General features: G+C 33.6%; 1 protein-coding gene across 1 annotated transcript; it reads left to right on the top strand.

Moving 5' to 3' along the window:
• Positions 1 to 1,077: 1,077 nt before the first annotated feature.
• On the top strand, positions 1,078 to 18,858 carry LOC117685937 (uncharacterized). Its single transcript, XM_066081853.1, has 3 exons — positions 1,078 to 1,478; positions 8,399 to 8,608; positions 16,088 to 18,858. The coding sequence occupies exons 1-3, from the start codon at positions 1,145 to 1,147 to the stop codon at positions 16,756 to 16,758; spliced, it is 1,215 nt and encodes a 404-aa protein (XP_065937925.1). The 5' UTR covers positions 1,078 to 1,144; the 3' UTR covers positions 16,759 to 18,858.
• The last annotated feature ends 5,314 nt before the right edge of the window (positions 18,859 to 24,172 follow it).

Consider the following 24,172-nt stretch of genomic DNA (forward strand, 5'->3'; position numbering starts at 1 on the left):
AAAATCTTAATGCATTCCTATTTGATTTTTTTTTTATTTGAGAAGTCCTCATCCTTGGGATTCTTATTTCAATAGTATGTTGATTTTACTTTATCATTTTTACATTGCGCTGCATATGTCGAAATTATGAACAAGTATACTTTAATTAATACAAAATTTGAAATCGAAAATTTAATTTAATGTAAATTATTTGAATCCTTTGTGGCACAAACAACTCCCTGTGTCTTCGATTTACTGAATGCCACTTGTCTATGCTATTTAGGGACAATAACCCTTGTATATCCTACATGTATTTAAGAATCAATTTGGTGCTAGTGTCTCACAGGTCACACAAACATGGTGCATTTAATTTTAATTCTTTATCTCATTTTCAAAAACTTGTTTTGAAATATATGCAAAAGAGATTGTGGAAATCAGGATTGTTTATTGAGTATTATGATAAGTATTATAAGTCTTTCTACAGTCGTTCATTCAGTAAAACAAACATATACATGTATACTGTCATCTTTTCAAACTATTAAAAAGTAATTAAACTTAATGATACCACTAGTTGGCATTCAGTCAAGATGGCAAGTAAAGTGGCAGACAATGATAAACCTAGTTTATCGGTTGTGAAACTATGATTAGCTTATTTTTTTTTATTTAACGTGACATATATACCCCCCCCCCCCCACACCTCCCGAGATGTCAAGATCGAGGGCTTGTATGATGATTTAATGATATACAGCGACCTCAGCTAATATAGGATGCGATATAAAAATTGCCATGTAGTAATCCAAAAATATTTCATTCATAGTATACGAAATATTTTACCTGTATACTTTACTGTATAGTTACAAATCATTTTTGTTCTGCTTGCAACATTTCCCGGTGAAACCGACATGTCAAACTGAGATACACAGGTACACCAATACTTTCCTTTTCAATGAAAAAAATATTCGCTTAATTATAAGTTGATATATTTATATATATATATCAGCGGTGAATTCATGGCATTAATGCACGGATGTCTAGTAAGGCAAATCAGGGACGTATATACGTCCCTGGGCAAATGAAAGCGGAAAGTAAACAGAATTTTGGCGCATGCGCAGTGAAGATGGTGCTTAGGCTGGTGCTAAAATAGTAATATAGAAGACTACATGAAATGTCGTCTGGGTCGAAGAAAAGACGCACGGAGTCAGAGGGAGACGTGGAAAAGGAGTTGTTAGATGCCTTGATTCAAATTTGTGCTGACATGAATGATTCAAGTATTATCCTTACTCCGTTAAAAATAGAATGCTGTAACGCAACATCGTCGCATGCTGCATCGTTTTCCAAGGCATTTTGTGATACAAAACCCTACGATACTCGTGTCTTATTTGGCGATGTGTTCCGAAATGGCATATCGATTTTAAGAGATTTTGAAGTGAGTAAAAAGATTCCTAAGGAAAAACAAACGCTTTTTGTCTTTAATAAACTGATGGATCTTCTAAAAGGCGGTAAGTTACGTTAAATTTTCAAAATCATGTCCATTTTGCAAGTACTCTTACATGTATACCATGTTTACTTTTAAAATAATAAAATAATATATGTGTCCATCTTTCCGCATGGGTGTTTAAAAAAAAAGTTCGAAATAATATGCATCCCTGAAGTTGGGTTTAAAGAAAGTGTTTCTGTATTGAAAATGATATATTTTATTCAAAGCACGGTTATAATTGCCTCCTTCTTTGGACTCTTAACTTTCGATTCCTATCATCAGTGCAAGTGGACAACAGCTGCAGCTAATAAAAAAAGCGTTCTTTATACTTATGTACGTATATATCTCAATTTAGATATAGAGGCGTATTCGTGCTATACTGACGCTAGATAAAATGTTCTATCGTTAAAATGACAGATGTCCTTCGGACCCGATTTAACGATAGAATTCATCCCATATGCTCGCTTCGTAGCAAATAAAAAATTATATCGTGCGGTATCTCGCCTAAATTTTCATATAATTGGTCTCAATTACCTACAATGTTGCTCCTTTATAATCCCATTTTACAACTTAAACTGTTTTTGCAACGAAATCGCTGCAACTTTTAACATCACATTTGAAAATTCGCTGTTACAGTCACCATGTTAACGATAAAACCCCACACATTGAGAGTGCGATTTCCGACAAAATGGCAGGCAAATTCAAACATGTATATTAACAAAATGCCTTGGTACGACCGATTAAATGGATATTTTGTGGACTTAACTACATATGCATGTTCAAAAAGGTTTGTTATGTATAAAAATGTGTTTTTACCCTGCATATTATTTTTAACGGAATTAAAATTGACGCGTAGCAGATCCGCTTCGCGGCTGCTACATTGCAAGTATATGGGACGAATTCTTACTGTGACCTGAGCGTAGCCTGGTCACGGTAAGATTATTCTTTCTAGTCGCATGCCAGTACTGGTTGGGCACAGTTACCCTATTGAGGAATGATTACGCTAAACGGGAACTATGCCCCCTAAAAACTTCAGTAACAAAAAACTCCCGCATTAATGAGGAATTTACTTGATGTATGCCAAATGAATAAAAAAATCCCACTTAAATAAAAAATTCAATGTGGTGCAAAAGTACTAATACAACTGACCTTCATGGCCTTAACTCTTTGCCCCTTACGCCGTTTGTGACATTATAGCAGCTTTACGTCAAGTGCTGTTGTATGACTTTATCCTTTTCCCCCCAGCGCACTTGCGATAACTTGTTGAAAAACATGATTTTTAACAGTAATGTTTTCATTTATATATATGGCGCATTCAGTTGTTACAATAATATGGATATGAATGTAATATGTATGTTTGATTTTTATCTTTTATAAAATCATGAAATTACCATCGAATTGTGTATTATTGTATTTTACAATTCATTCAATACACATATAAAAGCTTTAGATATTTCGTCAACAATAGGTAAAATTAAACACCAAAAAATTATACATAAAAAAATCCATCACAATAAAGCATGACTCAATAAAATCTAAACTTATCTTTATTATATATAATATATAATACCTTGTAATATTAATACCTTGTAACATTTTAGCAAAACTGTTTTTAAAATGAGTTAAGCTGGACCCCGTGACATCGAAATCCCCAAAATTAAAAAAAGAATCAATTTCAATCATTCACAACTTATAAATCACATATAATGTAATTGTGCACATCGTGTCTATTACAAAACATACACTAGACAAATTCACAAAACTGCACAAAAAGCTTTGATCGATCAAGACATTGTGTAAATGTTTAATCATACCTAATCACGCAGGACAGTTAAGGTGGCAGGGGACAGTTTTTTTGATACAATTCATTGTAGCCAAGGGATGCATGTCTTCGGAACTCTGTAACTAGAATTTCCTCAGTTCCCATTCAGCACAAATACCTTTAATTCACTCTTTATAAGGCCAATCACCAATTTCTGAAGAAAATTACTAATCAAAACCTGTAAAATTCTCTACACACTGGTTTTTATGAGATTTTGACCCTTTCATCTTTTGCTAATTTTTCATGATTTTTCAGCTTTTTAGACCTCCCCCAGCTAATTCCCTGCAGAGGGTTGACCTTCCGTACCGCGTGCATGTTGCACTATCACATGTCACAAACTTACCGGTGTTTAGTTTTCAATGTCCCATCCACCTACTTTTCGTGTTATTTTACCTCCCGTCTGTAACTTGCAATTTCACTGTGTAAAGTCAGCACAACAGTCATAGCCGCAGGTTTCGCATTTTACTTCTGATTCTCATGTACCTAACATAAGGGGCCTACATATTGCATATCAATTTCAACAATAGACACCCCTCTAACTAATGATAATCATTAAAAATCATTTCATGAATTTTAGCAACACTCATAAGCCTTCAAGTACAGCAACTCTCAATTTTACAAAAATATTGACGGGTACTTTATTCGAAACTGTCCCTTGCTACCTTTAACATACACTAACATTCTCTGAAAAGTCATTTTGTCTTAAAATTAAAAAGCTTATGCTATTCTGAAAAAAAGTACACCACATTTTGCCAATTCCATTGAGGTTTAATAAAAATATGGCCATTTAAGTGAACCCACCATTTCCACTTTCCTCTGTTTAACACAGATTCACAGGGCTCTCCATAAATAAAGCATCTTTACCTAATCTTTTAGAGGTCAACTGTTGTTCAACCTCCTTAAATAAGAAACCTTATTCAATACTACATACATCTGCTTGATATTATTAGGATAAAAGCATCACATCACTTAGGAATCCCTTTACATGTATACCCTCCCCCTATCTTTTGATTTTCACATGAAGCATTAGTTTGAACACTTTAACCTAATATTATGAAACTTGTGGCAGTTTCCTTGAGTCATTTCTGACACATAATTGAAAACAACCATCACTGATATCTAAAATTGATTTTTTTTTGGTAAATGGATGATTTGTAGCATTTTTATTCACAAAAAGTCATGTCGCCCTACATGTGATTTCTTGTTTTCATGAAAAACTACGCTTATAATCATATTTAGTGGATATCTTATATAGTCTGGTTTCTAGTCTCCTTTTAACTTTGCTAAATTAGTAAGACCTACAAGTGTGATGTGTGCATTTAATTAAAATGAAATTCAAACACACCCGGGTACCTGGGGACGGATGAGAATTCTATGAAAAATGTTCAAATTTTACATGTTTTTCTACATTTTTGATGCATATATACAATAAAAGGGTAAAAATATGTTGTTTTTTGTTCATTTCAAGAGTAATTATCAAAGCAGATGTTATTTCAAGGTCAAATGTACATTTACATAGCCTACATGTAATGGTAATGGAGTCCATTGGAAAGAAGGGGTGGCTTTTTCAATTCTGTAAATACATCTAAAATACCATTTTTTGATAGGAAGGAGCAAAAACTTCAGTTTTTTGACATATTGTATACTTTGATAACTGCATTTGTCTACATGTAAAGTTCATTTGAAATAAAAATATGCTGTTTTAAAAAAATTGGGTGATATAAGTCAGGTGGATTAATGTTATTTCATAAAATCAGACAGCAAAATGGCTGCAAATTCATAAATTTAATGATTTAATTGATAAAAACTGTTTTAAAGTATTTATTCTTATCTCAGTAATTAACTTAAGCCTATTAATTGTCATCAGGATAGGAAATGCCTACTCTCTAAGCCAATTTACTCTAGTGGTGGTCATTCTACACATTGAAGAGGGAGTTACTCCCCTTGAATATTTTGGCTAATAAATCATGTCATGACATCTACAGCCAAGAAAATCATCCATTTTCACAAAATGTATTACTTATGGTACAAAATCCACTCAAAATGAAACTCAAAGGAGAAATATGAAAATACCATGTAGTCTTGAAGGTGGCAGGGGACAGTTTTTTTGATACAATTCATTGTAGCCAAGGGATGCATGTCTTCGGAACTCTGTAACTAGAATTTCCTCAGTTCCCATTCAGCACAAATACCTTTAATTCACTCTTTATAAGGCCAATCACCAATTTCTGAAGAAAATTACTAATCAAAACCTGTAAAATTCTCTACACACTGGTTTTTATGAGATTTTGACCCTTTCATCTTTTGCTAATTTTTCATGATTTTTCAGCTTTTTAGACCTCCCCCAGCTAATTCCCTGCAGAGGGTTGACCTTCCGTACCGCGTGCATGTTGCACTATCACATGTCACAAACTTACCGGTGTTTAGTTTTCAATGTCCCATCCACCTACTTTTCGTGTTATTTTACCTCCCGTCTGTAACTTGCAATTTCACTGTGTAAAGTCAGCACAACAGTCATAGCCGCAGGTTTCGCATTTTACTTCTGATTCTCATGTACCTAACATAAGGGGCCTACATATTGCATATCAATTTCAACAATAGACACCCCTCTAACTAATGATAATCATTAAAAATCATTTCATGAATTTTAGCAACACTCATAAGCCTTCAAGTACAGCAACTCTCAATTTTACAAAAATATTGACGGGTACTTTATTCGAAACTGTCCCTTGCTACCTAAGGCAACATTTTGCTTTCAAACAGCAGTTAAAGGAGGTCGTTTGGTTTTTATTTATTTCTGCATTATGAATCGTTCTAAACTATTTCGAGTGTTTTTGTAAAAATATGGGTCATCTTAACTTGACCATGTCTAAATTTGACAGTCACGGGGGCGCCTTTTAGACAAAAACTGTCAATGCTAAATTGAGACAAAAAGTTCAAGGGCAAGGCAAAGAAAGTTTTGAGTAAGTAATATGGCAACGTATTCAAAATTATCTATACATCATAGAAATCAATGTTCATTCAGTTGTAAAGTTCAATAGTTATGTAAATTTCTTAAAAAACTGGCTACTTGTTCCTAAAATAGTGAAATTTTGTATATTTTGATTAAAATTACATAGTAAACCTTCATCTCTCAACAAATGAGCATCAGTTTTCATTAAGAACTCGTAAAACGGAAGAAAATCATACCAAGTTTAATAATATCTATAGTCGCATTGCACTTGAACTTTTGCATTTAAATTCTCAATCTGGAAGGTCTGTCAAATCAATACACATTTCAAACGCACAAGTGATCCCAAAAGGGGAGGGAACTCTTTAAGCAATAACTCTTCTGATATAGGCGCGATCTCATTTTTTCACCTTATCCAAATTAATTTTAAGACATATTTCAACAGTTAATTATGTAAATGGTTATTTAAACATAGTTTTTTCTGTTTTATTAGCTCATCTGAGCTGAAAGCTCAAGTGAACTTTTCTGATCACATTTTGTCTGTCATCCGTCTGTCTACCGTCCGTCTGTCTGTCCGTAAACTTTTTACATTTTCAACATCTTCTCAAGAACCACTGAGCCAATTTCATTCAAACTTAACACAAAGCATCCCTAGCCTAAGGGGATTCAAAGTTGTGAAAATTAAGGACCAGGCCCTCTTACAAGGGGAGATAATTAAGAATTAATGAAAATTTTCTTGAGAAGAAATTTTCAAAAATCTTCTTCTCAAGAACCATTTGGCCAGGAAAGCTGAAACTTGTGTGGAAGCATCCTCAGGTAGTGTAGAATCAAAGTTGTAAAAATCATGACCCCTCGGGGGTAGGATGGGGCCACAATGGAGGGTCGACTTTTTACATAGGAATATATTGAGTAAATCTTTCAAAATCTTCTTCTAAGAAACCGTTAGGCCAGGAAAGCTGAAACTTGTGTGGAAGCATCCTCAGGTAGTGTAGATTCAAAGTTGTAAAAATCATGACCCCCGGGGGGGGGGGGGGGGGGGGGGGCGGGGGGGGGATAGGGTGGGGCCACAATGGGTGGGGGGGGGGGGGTCAACTTTAAAAATTACATAGGAATATATAGAGTAAATCTTCTTCTCAGAAACTAATTATTAGCCATGAAAACTGGAACTTGTGTGGAAGCATTCTCAGGTAGTGTATATTTAAAGTTGTGAAAATCATTACCCCCAGGGGTAAAGTGGGGCCACAATTGGGGATCAAATTTCTACATATTAGGAATATATAGAGTAAATCTTTAAAAATCATCTTCTCAGAAACTAATAAGCCAGAAAAGCTGACACTTGTTTGGAAGCATCCTCAGGTAATGTAGATTTAAAGTTGTAAAAATCATGATTCCTGGGCGAAGAGCTGGGCCACAATGGGGGTGGAATTTTTACATCGGAATATTAGGAGTAAATCTTTAAAAATCTTCTTCTCAGAAACTAATCAGCCAGGTGATTGTTTAATAAAGTTTAGATTTTGGCTTCTGGATGATATCTGGACGATTGGGTCTTACAAGGGGTTCAGAGTTCGATGTAGGTTTATGTCCCATTTATAAACATTTTGAGAGCTGCAATGCTCAATATGTGATATTACTACAAAATCATCCTGTTAGAAAAGGGAGTAATGATAATAAACATAAGAATATCCAGTGGAAATAAATTATTTTTATTTATACAGGATCTACATGTATTATTAATACTACATTGTATTATGATTCCATTAAGCTGATTTTATCATACCTACTGTTCCTCAGGTGAGCAATGTGGCTTATGGACCTCTTGTTCTGGTGGGAATTATATTTTAAAAACTCTGTTTTACCTCCTTATATATTTTCTGCTTTATAGAGATAGGGTCCATGCAATGATAAATTTATTATTTACCCTTCCATAAAAAATGGTGAACCAGTGTGGTGCTCTGAAAGAACTATCACACTCTGCAAAAAGAATGCATGGTTTTTATTAATTAAGGAATATTGATGGGTATAGAATAAATAAAAGCATCTATTTCCACTTGGGGTCATTTGTGTTTCTTATTACTATGTTTATTATTTGTGTGTGCCAACAAAACCATAAAAAGGTATGTCAAAAGTTATTATCACAAATTAATCCTTCATGATCGATTTTTTGTAACAGATAGACGCCTCAATCTCTCTGATCCTCTGAAATTTCGGTCCATGTCAGGAACTGAACGGACAGTACTTGTGGCCAATCATCTGTTGGGAAAATTAGCAACATCTTCCTGCTATCTGGTTGACAAAAATTGTAATGGAAAAAAAGGGGATCAATGTTTTTGTGGAGAAGATTCTTGTACAATGACAGGAACCTATGGTGATACCAGTATAGGTGAGGTTATAATTATATCTGTATCATTTTTAGCCATTAGAATTTTTTTTTTTAAATGGTGTTCTTTTTAAGGATGAAAAGTTTATAATGTGTTTGAGTTACTAAATATATATATAAATCAATACAAAAATAACATGAAAATTTAATCAGAGTTTAAGTAGTGACCATTACAAAAAATGTGTGCATTACTTTTCTTTTTCAATTGAAAAAAATGTGGAAAAGCGTTCTTGTAAGAGAAAAAATAATTAAAAAAAATTCTGGAATAGATTTCTATCCAAATTAAAATATAATACTTACATGATGATTTTGAAGTAATATCATTTAAAAAATCATTGAATTTGTGTTTTTGGGGGCACATGTCAAAGTGTGATGACATTATTTTTCTTCAATTGTTTATGAAAAGTACTGTGCAAATTCTAAGAAAAAGGCTTTGTACATCATTTCTTAAGCTTTGTCCATACTAAAGGTATGCTTAATTAGCTTAAGTGATTTTTAAGCGCTAATCGTACGCAGTAAGCAAAGTGCTTATTATACCCCCGCAAACGAAGTTTAGGGGGGTATATTGGTTTCACCCTGTCCGTCTGTCCGTCTGTCTGTCCGTCCGTCTGTCCGTCTGTCTGTCCGTCCGTCTGTCTGTAGACGCAACTTTGTCCCCCCTATAGAATTTTTTATTACTGCATGGAACAGTTTGAAAATTTGTACATATGTTGAACACTATCTGAAGATGTGCACCTGCAATTTTTTTTTTAGATCAGACACGATTTAATGATTTTATGACAGTTTTCATTTTCCTTATTCTATATATTGTATACTAATGTTGAAAAGTAAGGGAGGTAATCCTTACAGATTTTATTAATTAATTAATAGAAAACACTCTAAAATATATTTATATAAATACATCCAGATGGAGATTTTTTGTCTTTATGTCTTAATTAATAAAAAAAAAATATTTTTTTATAAGTATTCTATCAACTGACAATGCAAAGTTGTTGTTTGTCAGTGATAAATTCTTAGGAGCTAATAAGAACATCAAAGACAAGTGTGGCTGAATTCATTTGTCCCAAGGGAGCCATTATCTGAGCCATGGTTCAGATCGAGCATGTGTTTAGGGGAAATTGATAATCTGTAAAATGGGTGATGGTTTTGGGGCTATTATAAAACTGTTTCATGTAAACAAAAAGTTCTATCATTATAAGGAAATAAATAATTATATCATTTTTAATAAAGAAGTTAAACTATTTGAGGTTGTTTAAATTTATTTGTCAAGTAAGTTGATGAAGTGACCCTATTGGGCATTAATTTAAATGAAATTCAAAATTACTGATATGATTGTAGTGTTTTGGCAATTTTAAAATTGTTTGTAATATTAAATTTTCTTTTTTACATATTTTTACATAGTATGGTAATTATGGTAATGTTTTGGGAGTTTATTAAATTTAACAAGCTCATCAAAGAAAATCATAGTCCTATGGGATCAATTTTCTGATATGGAGTTCCATTGTGCCATAGGAGAAAGTGGGGAAAATTTGAAACAACTAATTGCATGTGTCAAGACTCTTATTAGAAAGATATTGAAAGTTTTATCAACAGATGAGCATTGCTTGGATACCGGTATTTTCATTTACTGCAAAGGGAGGGGTTATTGTCATTTTGTTGGTTTTTCTTTAAATCAATTAAATTTTAAAAAAAAATATATCATCAGATACATACATTTGTAAATGTATTACTGTTATAGATATGTATTTACAGTGAAATTCTGACAATTCTGATTTTAATTTTTCTTTGTTAACTAATTTTTTTTTTTACAATTCTAGAATTTTTTTTTGTATGTGTTCCAAACCTTTATTTTTGTCCCATTTGAAATTAGCCTTGCGGGGGTATTAGTCCCATTAGGACAGTTCTAGTTGGCATTGCTTTTCGGGGATGCCACTTCCGAATAAGTGCCACCTATAATCATCTAAAAATAATCTGATGACTCAAAATCTAATAATAGAATGCAAAGAAGTACTCGGCTTCGGTATCGGTGTAAAGGCAAATGTAGCAGCACACAAATTATCACAATATTTTTTAGCTCACCTGAGCTGATCATGAAACCCAGGGGTACGGTGAAGCAACAATTGGGGGTCAAATTTTTTACAAAGGAATGTATAGAGAAATATCTTTAAAAATCTTCTTCTCTAGAACCAATTGGCCAGAAAAGCTGGAACTTGCGTTGAAGCATCCTCAGATAGTGTAGATTCAAGTTTATTCAAATCATGATCCCCAGGGGGTATAGTGGGGCTACAATTGGGGGTCAAATTTTTTGCATAGGAATATATAGAGAAATATCTTTAAAAATCTTCTTCTCAAGAACCAATTGGCCAGAAAAGCTGTAAGGAAGCATCCTCAGTGTAAATTCAAGTTTGTTCAAATCATGATCCCCTGGTGTTCAATGGGGCCACAATTTGGGGGTCAAGTTTTTACATAAGAATGTAAAGAGAAATATCTTAGTTTTGAAAATCAATTGAGCAGAAAGCTGTTACTTGAGTGAAAGCGTTCTCAGGTAGTGTTATATATATAGAGATAAATCTTAAAAAATGAAATAAAAAAGTATGAAACTATATAGGTGGGGGATCAAATTTTTACATTGGAAATAAATTTGATCATTCTCAAAAATATTAAGTATATTGTATTACTAATATGCAATCATATTGACATTTGTTGATTCTCAGTTGTTTAGACTGTGGACCTGGATAATTATTGGGCCACATGTAAGGTTCAAAGTTTGATGTAGGTTTATATTTAGCTGATTTTATTATGTCTAGTGTTGTTCAGGTGAGCAATGTGGCCCATGGGCCTCTTGTTTTCTTAAACATCAAAGATTTAAAATAAGAGAATATTTATCAGTGCATTTAAAAGGTCAAAGAGCATACGTAGTTGTGTAAACAGCATGTTGCGATGGGGTTTCATTCATAAGTACACAGGCTGTGATGTCGGTAAAATAGGCTAGCTTAACATTCAATAGACATAAAGTAGATATCTATAACATAGCGGCTATGCACGCATCACGGTTATTGAATGCAGTTCTGGATATTGTTTGCAGTTCAATTTATACAAAAAAAGCAATATCTTGGCTATATATATGACGTATGTTAACTTTTCAATTTATTCATAATTACACATGTAGTATAATGCTATTATTTTTTGCTCTTGTAGGGACAGCTTATCGCTTTTCAGGACCTTCAATACTTTGATTATTAATAACAACAAATTTTTAGTATTTTCTTCACTTGGATTTTGTTATTATTTTTTCATATTTTGCAAATTAGATACGCAATATATTTCAGCCAATGTACTTGTCCTTAAATAAATGTCATTCCTGTTACCAGGTTGTAAAATAAAGAATAAATTGATTACAATATAATCAAACTCTTCTAAATTATACAAAAATAGTCCACTTTATTCATTAAGTTTGATGGTAGGGAAAATATAACCCGTTCACATCAAATAAATGAAAAAAATTTCTCTCAGAGGAATCACTGCATGGTTATCTTCCCCAAGTGTCAATACTGTTACCAATGTAACTCCCTAAATAAACAAGAAATTTACTTCTTTTAACTTTCAAAGTTTATCAATAGAATACCTCTCTAGTATCCATTTAGAATCAATATCAGCAGTAGTTGTCTATATAATTTACTGTACAATATATAGTGATTTTGTCATTTCTGTTACTGTAACAGGAAGGACACAAACAGTAATGACATGATGGGATAGTTTGACATTATTTGTGTGCAAATAACTTGTTTTAAGCACATCAAGTATGTTTGATAACGTTAGACACATCAAATATAGATATTGAATTTAGAAGCAATCATATTATTCAATAAGCTTATCATAAACACTTCTGTGATTGGTAACAGGAATTACAAGTAACAGCAATGACATTTCATTATGTATAATGTATAATATAGGTATATATGGTAATTAGAATAAAATATCATATATAATTGCCATCATATATACATTTGGGTATACAAATCATAAAAACGGTTTAAAGAAATGATTTATGTAAAGAAAGTTGATTCAGGTGTCAGGTCCTCATCCGTCGGCAGACGTGGTGCCGGGTGGCAATTATTTTTACACTATGGAAAATGTAAATATATAATTATATGATCTCTATCAAAAATCAAAATTAAAAAAGCCCCACTAAAAACCCCACAAATTATCTAAGGCAAGTATCAAAGTTTATACTGAAATAGCTATAGTACACACATTACAGATGTTTGATCCACCTGTAATGTTGTAAATTTTGAATTTACCAGGTGGCATTAAAAACAAAATTTACAACATGACAACTTAATTCATGTTGTAAATTTTGTATTTACTGCCTCCCGGTAAATTCAAAATATACAACATGACACACCTCTTAATTTATCACGGGAAAACTAGCGCAAGATCACTGTGGCATCACACGTTCAAATCTATATTCATTTATTTACGGGCTAATATTGTATTCGGCGCGCTCGCGCAACAGATTTTGTTTGAAAATTAAATTATCGATTATACGATTTTATTATCATCGGGCACGTGTTTCACTCAGCCCAAATGAGTAGTGAACAATACACAAAGTAATAAATACTTCGATATCTGTGAATTTATATGATTTAATTGAGGCACTTACTATGAGAAAAAAGAGACGATAAATGAATAAGAGAAAGAAATCTAAAACTGTTTTGATACAAAAGGTGTGTACAATACAATTAAAAGTTTTTTCATCAAACTTCATGTTATTTCCATACAATGCTATATATAGGACTAAAATCAGCTTTATTGTAACGTCGAGAGCATTTGGGGGGGGGGGGGGGGGGGGGAGGGGGGGGTCACAGCCGCTAACTGATGTTAAACATATTTCTTGCAAATAAGTTGCATTTATTATTATAGTACAGAAAATTATCATATTATTTAAGTAAATATTTTAACGTCAGACATCTTTGCCACGAACCACCATACACGCAAATAAATCGAATGCTGGATACTATTCATTTATCATGTAATAGGGTACAGGTTCTGGAGAGGGAAACATGTATTATTTGGTTATACTGTGCGGGTGCCAGACTGATAACAAAAGAAAGGAACAGTGAAATCATGGGCATGTTGATACCCACGGGTGGTCGCGTCTTTTACTAATATCCTATAAGCGTGATAAGTAAATAACGCGATAACCCGTGGATATCCGATTATGCAATGAAATTGAAGTTATCAGGCGTCGTCGACCCCAACCCCCACCCCCAGATTAGGCTGCTGAACATTTGGGAATTTTTTTAACTTGATTCTTCATCACCCAAACCCCCAATGCTACGGGTCTGAATACCGTGTATCAATATTTATTTTTAAATTGGCAAGAAGTTATTACTTGATAATTAACAATATCGGGATTAGGTGCTGGAGAAATTGAACTTGTAGAAAATGTCTGTACAAGTCATGTGCCTTCTAGATCTGGTCACAAACCATATAATATTAATTACTCAGACAATCGATGCTTAGCCCTTTATAAACATTCACATTAAGGACAGTATGGACAAATCTTGCAGCAATATCACTTAACTATGCATGTAAAACATATTGGACGTCCAATACCCCGTCTCAAATAATGTTTAGACCAGTTGGGCTATTGGCTCAACAAGTCCAATTTCAAGACGATTATATATCCTTATTATTGACATATACGGACAGTATGTGTTTGTGAAACGATACCCTGTAAAGCATTGTATGGCCAAGATTAGTCTTACAAGAGTAGGCTAGAATCCAGGATCAATGTTGTATTAAACATTTAAAATATTACATGGTGATGTTCACTGAATTGAAATAAAAACTCTAACCCCTCAAAGTTATAGCAAAATAGAACAAAATCCAAGGTGAAATCATGAAATACAAATGAAATACAAAAAATTGGTTTGCGACGCTAGAGAATAAATCTGCGATGTTCGTGTATGAAAGCTCAACCACCCACCGTGAAAGCTTTTGTTTCAACTGAGACAATGTAATTACTATCGGGCTCGATATTTCTAGTCATTAATATAAGCGATAATGCTTTTAAATAAATAAAATTCGACGTCATTTGAATGTTTAACTATGGGAAGATTTTAGTTGGAATTAAAGAGATGAGATTGACGCGCGGGCGCACTGACGCGCTGAATACAATTAGCCTATTTACGTATCTCGACTCAATACGAAGGAATGCGCTATTTAAAACGTGTCTTCAAATCTCAAGGCACCGTTAATTACGAGTTAAATGTTAGCCATTTTTGGGCATAGCAAGGTGAACGCACTTTGAGTGCACGGTGAGCGCACAATGAACACAAAGAAAAATTTGAAAGTAGAACGTTTCAGAGACTGTATGATGTCCATGAAGCCCTCAACCAAAATTGTAAAATTCATAGCTGGTTCAGGGGTTTAGGCCCTAAGGTGAGAACAATGTGGCCAATTATGAAAATGTGTATATCTTCTCTACTCCCATATGTAAAGCAGGGTAGGGAATAAATAATTAGAGATTTTTCTGACTCTTGCCTTCCCCCTCCCCAATTTATGAATTGATATTTGCAAACGTCAATCAAAGCGGGGGAGGAGTCTCAGATAAGGGTTTAGACTCAAACTTAACATGCAAACATGAGACTCCCTGACAAGTCCATTCAAGGGTGAAGGTACTCAAGTGACCATCAAAGCATGTTGGTCTATTTTTTCCTGTCGAAGTAATTCATTTCTATTCTTAGTCTTTTCTCTGCCACTTGCTCTGTTGACAGAATATGGCATATTTGAAAGAATGACAATCAGTTAGATTACCTATTGGTAACTTCCTTTCTTTGATTCTTGCTGACACCAACTTCATGTAAGTTTTCAGCTATATATTATCATTCTCTCACCAGAGGTCATGCTACACAAGTTTCGCTTACACCTCTGTTAACGCCGGAAAAATAGTCTGTCACATGATCAAAACAAGCATGGCGAGCACATGGCATTGTTGATTCGTTTCTTCTGTACAATCAGCTTGAAGAGTCATCGACGGGCGAAGACTTTGAGGACACGTTTAAAAACATCACATGAGATGACATTGCTGCTGATTAATGTAAAATCATCGATAAATCGGTAGCGTACAGAAACTGATTTTTCAAACATCTGTCAAACTAGATCATGTGATCATATTTTAATTTTTATCTCTGCAAAATAGTTCTTCCAGTAACGTTGAATTAAAAATAAATAAAGGCGTTAAAGATTTAAATTTAATTATTTATAATCATATTCATAGATAAAAGGAATAACTACATAGATTTTAATTACATTTTGCCCATCTTTTAAGTTTGTACAAGAATCTTGTACATCGGGCGTTCACAGAGGTGTAAGCGAAACTTGTGTAGCACGACCTCTGGTGAGAGAATGATATATTATTGCAACGAGTAACACTCTAGTGGAAAGGTAAAAACTTCTTATTTTACTACTTTTCAGGAAATCCAGAGGTGTGGCATGGAAATTTAGATATCATCATCAACAATGATTTGGCAGTGGAATCACTTGATGAGCAGCCAGATACTCCAGAGACCCCTGGTGAAAAATCTCCTGTTGAAGTGAAATTGAAGGCTTCTTTGATAGAAAACCCACAAATCATTGCACAAACCATTGTTTTTTCTTTTCTCCAGAAAAAAAGACACCCAAATCGTGATCATTTTTTAACCCCATGCATTGGAATAGGAAGTTCTGAGCTTATAGTTATGCTTTATGATTCAGAACATGATGTTTTGCTAGAGAGTTCTACTATACCCCTCTTTGAGAATGAATTGTCATGTAGGTTTTCTTACTGTGCAATTCTTGTTTGTTGGTTAACAGTTAACTACAGATATTTTTGTAGTGGTCTAACTGAAAGATACAAAATGTTCAAAAGCAACTTCTTTAACATTGCCAGAGAGATAATCAATGTGTATGAACACAAACTGCAATTTCGGAATGTCAGGAGCAGTAATTTTCCTAAGCTTATAGACCCTCCTGTTAAAGTGAAAGCTTATATTTCATCATTTATGCATGAAACCCATAAAATGCTATTCGAAAATTACGCAAAGTTGAATAAATCTGATGAAGAAAGTTCAAATGAAATAAATGAAAGTGATTCTGCAGGAAGTTGAATAGACATCTAGCCCACCTTAAAAAAATGTTTATAATGTGAACAAAACCCATTGCTTTTAATCTTTTGGAGTTTAAGGGTCCCGAAAAAAAAAGAACCCAGAGGTCCACATTTGTCATCTACCTTGATGGATTTTCCAATACTTTTAGTTCCAGTGTATTGTATGCAAATGTCCCTTAATTCGCGGCTTTTAATGATAACACGACATACGATTTTGACCAAAGTGTTGAAGAGTCCATTAAACTAGTGGCAAGTATATATCTAGGTCACTTGACTATGTATGAGTCACTCATGAACACTCAAGTTTTTTTCTGATTAAATGTATTCCTTGTTTTTAAAATTTGATGATGGGCAATTGTTTGCAATAAATAAAAAGATATTTGAAATAAACAATTTCAAACATGGCATTATTCACGTTGGAGTAAATATTATGATGATTTTTTATTAAAAATTTCAGATACATAGGAAATGTTGTGAATTATACGTTCTATATGATAGAACAAATTACACTTATGATTTTGTTTGTCATTTTCAACAACAGCTGTTCTGTGAATTTGATAAAATACCTCCAGTAATGTTGAATCCTATCATTAATGAAGTCATTTATTAAATAAGGAAAAGTTGTTAATCAGGGTTAGCAATTATTACGCCCCCTTCGAAGAAGGGAGGGCATATTGCTTTGCTGCTGTCTGTCGGTTGGTCTGTCGGTCTGTCGGTCGGTCGGTCCACCAACAGTTTCCGTTCATTTTCTTCGCAGGGGATGAACATATTGAAATGAAATTTGGTACCCAGGTTTATCATGATAATATCTAGGTCAAGTTCGATATTGGGTACGATCGAGCCATTTTCGACAGAGTTATGGCCCTTGGACGTAGAAAAATTCTAGTTTTTAGCAGTTTCCGTTCATTTTCTTCGCAGAGGATGAACATATTGAAATGAAATTTGGTACCCAGGTTTATCATGATAATATCTAGGTAACGTTTGATACTGGGTATGATAGAGCAATTTTTGACAGAGTCATGGCCCTTGAACTTAGAAAAATTCGAGTTATTTAAGTTAACGTTCATTTTTTTGTGGATGTTTCCAAGGGAGGGGGGCATAAGTGTTTCACAAACATCTCTTGTTTCTTTTGTTAAACACAGTCTATTGCTGATAGTTTAAAACGTATCTATTCTGTGCCTTTAGTATATTTAGTAGGATAAAATACTGTAAAATTTAAATATTAACAAATCGGATGATTTTGAAAAAAAAAATTATTTAAACCAATGTATCTTTGAAATAACATTGATTTGTAACCCTTAAATACATTGTATGTTCAATAATTGAAATTTTTTGATTTAAACCAGCGTGTTTGTATATAAAACTCCAAATAATGTCATGTTTTAGAACTTCAATGCCTTTTTGTTTTTAGAGTGGGGCTGTGCTCCATATATATTTTTGTCATAGTCTAAATAAGATCAACTGAAGAAAAAACGGAAAAAAAACCGAATCAATTTTAATCAACAAAAACGATGTTGACCCATTATACATATTATACATAGTATTCCAACAATTGAACGTTTTAAAGAATTGATACATGTCCGTAAATTCGTGGCCAGAGTACATGTCGAATATTTGTTGCTGTGTGAAATGTGTAAAATAGCTCAGTGGTTAAAGCACGACACTTCAGGTGAAGGTATGGAACTAAGCTTTTTAAGTTGTGGGTTCGATATTACCAACATTTAAGGCACTTTTGTCTAATCGTTTGTTAAAATATTTCAAACTGAAGCAATCGAGCTTTTGCAAATTTGTATTTTAATATTATTAAATTGATAACTGAAAAAAGGAAATGAATTTGAAATTGTATTTTACGAGTTAACCAAATAAGCATTTTCGCTATGTTATCCCCCCATTTTCTTTCTAAAGTGTTTTTTTGAAAGTTTTCGTTAGTTGTTAATCTTTTTATTGGTTGTTAAATTAGCTGGCCCATAATACTGTATTTTGTAATATTGGAGATGAAATGCATATTTATTATTTTCATCCGAGCCTCTGTTAGTCTTTTTATTGTGTACATTCATACCAGAAAAGTGTTCGCGATACCAACAGTGAATCCCCACCTCCCCCCCCCCCCTTCTCAAAAAACAAAACAAAAACAAAGCCAGAACAAACAAAAAAGTCGATTACAGTTTGACAATGACGAATTATATGTTAAGTCGACAAAATCCTAATCATTCTGAAAATAAATCTATATTGTTTTGGTGATTCTGGATATCGAACAAGGAATACAGTTTTTAATGCCTAAGAGGTGAAAATCCATTATTTTTACACAGATGTGTAATAGAACCATTTTAACAAGAGCTTGGGCTATCGGTTAAAAAACAATCTGTTTCTTGAATTAAAACAAGTTAAAATGACGCTGGTTTTGTTGATTTTAAAGAGCCTTGAATGAATGACCCAAATTGAAATTACTTTTACACAGATATATAATAGAACCATTTTAACAAGAGCTTTGACTTTTGGTAAGATGTATCAATCTATTTCTTGAATCAAACCAAGTTAAAAATGACGCTGGTTTTGTTGATTTCAAAGAGCCTTGACTGAATGGCCTACAATGGAATGGACAGGCGTACGTCACATTGCTGTTGAACATTACTACTTTAAGTCCAAGGTCTTGTAAATATGGTTTAAAATTTATGTCATATAATGTGCATTACAACATTTACAACACGGAATGTTATGGCTTTGTTAGGCTTTCAGCTCACTTTTTCTGTAGGTTCATGTCAGGTCTTATTATCTAAAAAGGTATTGTGTCCTTTAACATTACTTTCCTGATTCAGATTTTTAAACAGGAAGGTATTCTGTACAACAATTAATCTGTTTTAAAACTTATCCTATTTATTCGTCATGTCTCAATTGCAAGGAACACCCCTCGAGAAATATTTACGTTGAAGTCTTTCAAATAGTTTAAATGTTTTCTCACTTAAGTGCTTTTAGTTCCAATAATGCTTTTATTTCCACTAGATTAACTACATATGGTCGACGTGAAGGAAATTGTACGAATTTAAATCAGTTTAAAAACAAAATTCCCTTCAAAATCGCACCCTTCACCCCCCCCCCCTCCCTTCCGAAAAACAACAACCATTACCACTCGGTGTATACTTAATTACGCAACAAAAATTTCAGTTTCAACACGAAGTACTGTAAAGGCAAAGTTTATTGTTCCTTGAAACGAGGTTCTAGTTTGACAACTTCGACGATCGTACATAGAACCAGTCTGTCTTTTTGTTGGATGCAAGGACTAAGAAAGTAAGTTTTAAACCAATGCTCCGCATTCTTGTCATAATTTAACATGCAATATACATAGTAAATAGCTTGATAATCAGATTGCGTATACTAACATATATTTACTTTCAAATATTTTGATAGATAAACGAACAAACCGTTTTAGCTTTTATAATTGTCGGAAATATATCATCCGTTTTAATTAAAAGAAAGCATCACGAGCAAGTGATAATATCCTCACTCTTGACTCGTGCTCATCCTCACTCTTGCCATTTGCTTTGTCCTTTAAAATATTTGATTCAATGTCTTTAATTTCATTCTTTTTTTCTTGCATTTTTTAAAAATACTTCCAACTCACTCAATATAATCAAATCTCGATATCAAACGAAACGCCCTTTCAATGGAAATTTGCCCCCCCCCCTTCCAAATCGACATTATGATATTTTCTTCCCGATCCGTCTCATGGAAAAAATTACCTTTTGAGAATCCAAGATGACATAAAGTGTCTTTTGGAGGTATTTATTATTAACACTTTGTGACTTAACTTCTCAAACTGAGCTATATGGAATCAACTGTCCTCAATTCAGTAAAGTTCAATGTCCTTTATTTTTTTCATTGACTATATAACAAAGTCGTACATTTGAAAAAAATGGAGATGACAAATGCCCTTCGTTCTAACGTTAGATATTTATATTTATCATGATAAGTAAAAAATGACAATCGTAAAAGTAGAGAGAATAAACGAGGGATAGAAAAAAAAGTTTTAATCAGGAAACTATGGACCTCGGAGCCAAGAGTTTATAGATAACATATTAAAAAAATACTTTGAACGTATTGCTCAATTAAAATTTGGAATGAAAACAAAACACAAACACTACAAAACAATTGTAAATTCGTAATAACTTTCATTGAAAACGGATGTTGGCAATCAAGCAGCTATTAAACAACTTATATGCGGAATCAAAGTCAGGAATGACGGCTTTGATTTGGGTAAACTAATGAAATTGCTAACTTCAAAAAAATATTTTGGAACTGTAATTTTCCTGTAAACAATTAAAATTTTTCTGATAGTTATGTGTCCAAGTGTATGAAAGGGTGTGTGAGTGCCAATAAAAATTTATTTTGTTTCTCTGATTTCTTGTAATAATTTTGATGATGACAATAAAATTTGAAAACAAAAATTGCTAACTTGTGCAGTACCGATCGGACCCAACCTAACATCAAAGTAAATCCGGTTTAATTACAGTTTGCTTTTTGTTTACTCTGGGTTTCTTGGGGCTTACTCTCGGGTCTGCTTTAATAATCAAAAGTAAACCCCGGAAGTAAACCGTCTTTCTGTTAGGTTGGGAATGATCGGTATTGTACAGAGCTCCGGAATAAAAACGTATATTTTTTAAATTGTACTAAAATTTTAAATTGCATTTTTGCTTTAAACTGTTTGTAATCTCAAAAAAAAAAAAAATTAAGAGACATGAATATTGGAGTATAATTTAAGAATCAGTGTATCAATTTCATATTTCCCCTTGCTCAACCTCTACAGCACCACCTTTCCCCCAAAGAAATTTCCCTTCCCCTATTCAAAAACAGAACCTTTTTGAAATGTAATTCCTTTTCAAAGTAAGTTGACAGTGACACTTTGGATTTTTGATTGGATCGAGATCAATGCAGCGAAAAAAAATCAATATTGGTTATTATGAAAGGTAACATAATCCTATTAAAAGAGCCTCGTTTCTAATTTTTGAGTCAAGTTTAGATTATCCATCATTCTAATATTGTCATGCAGGAACCAGTATCTATGGTTTGAGTGGCCTAAGTCATTTTCAAAAAACCAATCTGGTTTGAGTGTAGAACAGCCTAGATAATTCAAAGCCACCTTTCTGACATTGATTTACATTGGTATATACTATATTCAGGGTTTTCTCTCGCGGCATTCAGAAGCTGGAGTTCTGTTCGCTTTTTGCTATTCTGTGGTCGGTTCGCTCTTCAAATTACCGTAAAAATGCTAATAAACAAAAATTCAAAATTTCATATAAACTTCCCTTTTTAATTATAAAAAAAACCCAGTTTTGTAGTAAAAATTATTACTTGCTGATCTACCCTGAACATTGACATAATAAACACGATCCGTAAGAGGCTTAGCTAGCCTGGCGAAAATGCGACATTTCCTATAATACAGTTATAATAGGATTTCTTTCAAGGGGCTGGCTTACACCTTGTATCCCATATTTCTTTTGAGTGTTGACTGGGCTTCCCCGGGGCCCCATCCCCACCAAATATGAAGGCCCAAATACTGGATACAGGGTTTTAGCCAACCCCTTGAAAGATATTCCATTATAATTGTATTATACGAAATTTCCTATTATTCGCCAGGCTAGCTAAGCCTGTTAATGGCCGTGTAAACCCAATTCCTTTTGAGGGGGGTCGACTTGACTTCCCCTGGGCCCCATCCCCACCAGATTTACAGGCCCAAATATTGGATACAGGGTGTAAGCCAGCCCCTTGAAAGATATCCCATTATAAACGTATTATACGAAATTTCCTATTATTCGCCAGGCTAGCTAAGCCTGTTAATGGCCGTGTAAACCCAATTCCTTTTGAGGGTCGACTGGGCTTCCCCGGGGCCCGATCCTCACCAAATATGAAGGCCCAAATATGGGATACAGAGTGTTAGCCAGCCCCTTGAAAAATCCAACAGAATATCATGATTTAACAGGTCAGGTCAGGAAGTAATACTTTTTACCTTATAACTATTTCTTTTAATTAAAAATGAATTTTATATGGATTTTTGAATTTAAGTTTATTAGTATGTTTACAGTAATTTGAATAGCGAACCGACCACAGAATTCTATTTGCTATTTGAATGGTGAATAGTGAAAAGCGAACAGAACTCTAACTTCTGAATGCCTTCTCTCAATCGTCTTGTATTCGCCCAGACAATGGAACATACGAGAAAGACTGTTTTTAAATTCAAACAGCACTTGAATTCCCCCGGTCTTACTTTTTCTCAAATTCTATCCTAACTAAAAAACAATGACTCTGTTTTGTTGACTTGTTTTTGTAAAGGAACATAACTTGTCACTGTTAAAAAAAGTATCACGTGTAACACTCATAACTATCCAATACATTTGAAAAATTGCACCAAATAAATAATGTCAGCATGCGTAGTCTAGTTTACTTTATTTATCAACTGTTCTCAGAGCTGCAGCCATTCAACAGCCCGTGCCAGTGCACTATCTCTCTCTCTCTCTCTCTCTCTCTCTCTCTCTCTCTCTCTCTCTCTCTGTCAACTGCAAGTCAACAAATTCTAGTCTTATACCCTTTCATCAGTCTGCAGTTGCAGTTGTACTCTAGTGCCCAGCATCCCCCTGATTGTAAACACTTTATAAAATGCATATTTTGTCTATCATATTAAAGGCTACGAGAATGTAATATTCTCCATTCTCCTCAAGAAAGGAGGAAATTTAGAACGGACAATTCACTTAATAAAAAACCGAATTTTTTGCGGCTTTATTGTGGACAGTGTCATCTTAAAACATCTAGATCTGTAAGGAGAATAAAGTACCAAAACTAACCGTGGCATTTGACTTACAGGAGCTCTAAACAACAACAGGAAGTTAAAATGTTAGAACCATTTTAACAAGAGCTTGGACTTTGGATCTTGTGTTAAACAGCATTGTGACGTAGCTTTGTCAATTTCATTGTCAGCCACTCAGCCATTATGAGCTCTCTGAAATCAACAAGATTTGTTTGGTTTTTGAGCTAAGACTACGCAATTGGTGCCAATTTCGCTTGAAACCGCGTCAAATTTAACTTGTTTTGACGCAAGAAATAGATAGCTACGTCCTACTGAAAGTCTAAGGTCTTATGGTTCTAATGTGTATTGGAGAGCAGATTTGTTGTTTGTAACAAGTACCTTAAACTATTTATTAATGATAATATTATTATATATCATAACTAGAAACCAACAAATATGATATTTAATTTTATATTTGAGGCATTTTATCATATGACAAGGTAAGAGTTATTGTCGTCATATCTACTTGTACTATGAATATAAGAATTGTTAAAGAAGCAATTCACGTTGGGGCTTAATGAATGAACTTACCGTGGACTCAGATTTATTTCTCAGTCTCGTTTGAAGTCATCTTTTCTTA

The sequence above is a fragment of the Magallana gigas genome, chromosome 4, assembly GCF_963853765.1.
Source record: "Magallana gigas chromosome 4, xbMagGiga1.1, whole genome shotgun sequence".
Lineage (NCBI taxonomy): Eukaryota > Metazoa > Mollusca > Bivalvia > Ostreida > Ostreidae > Magallana > Magallana gigas.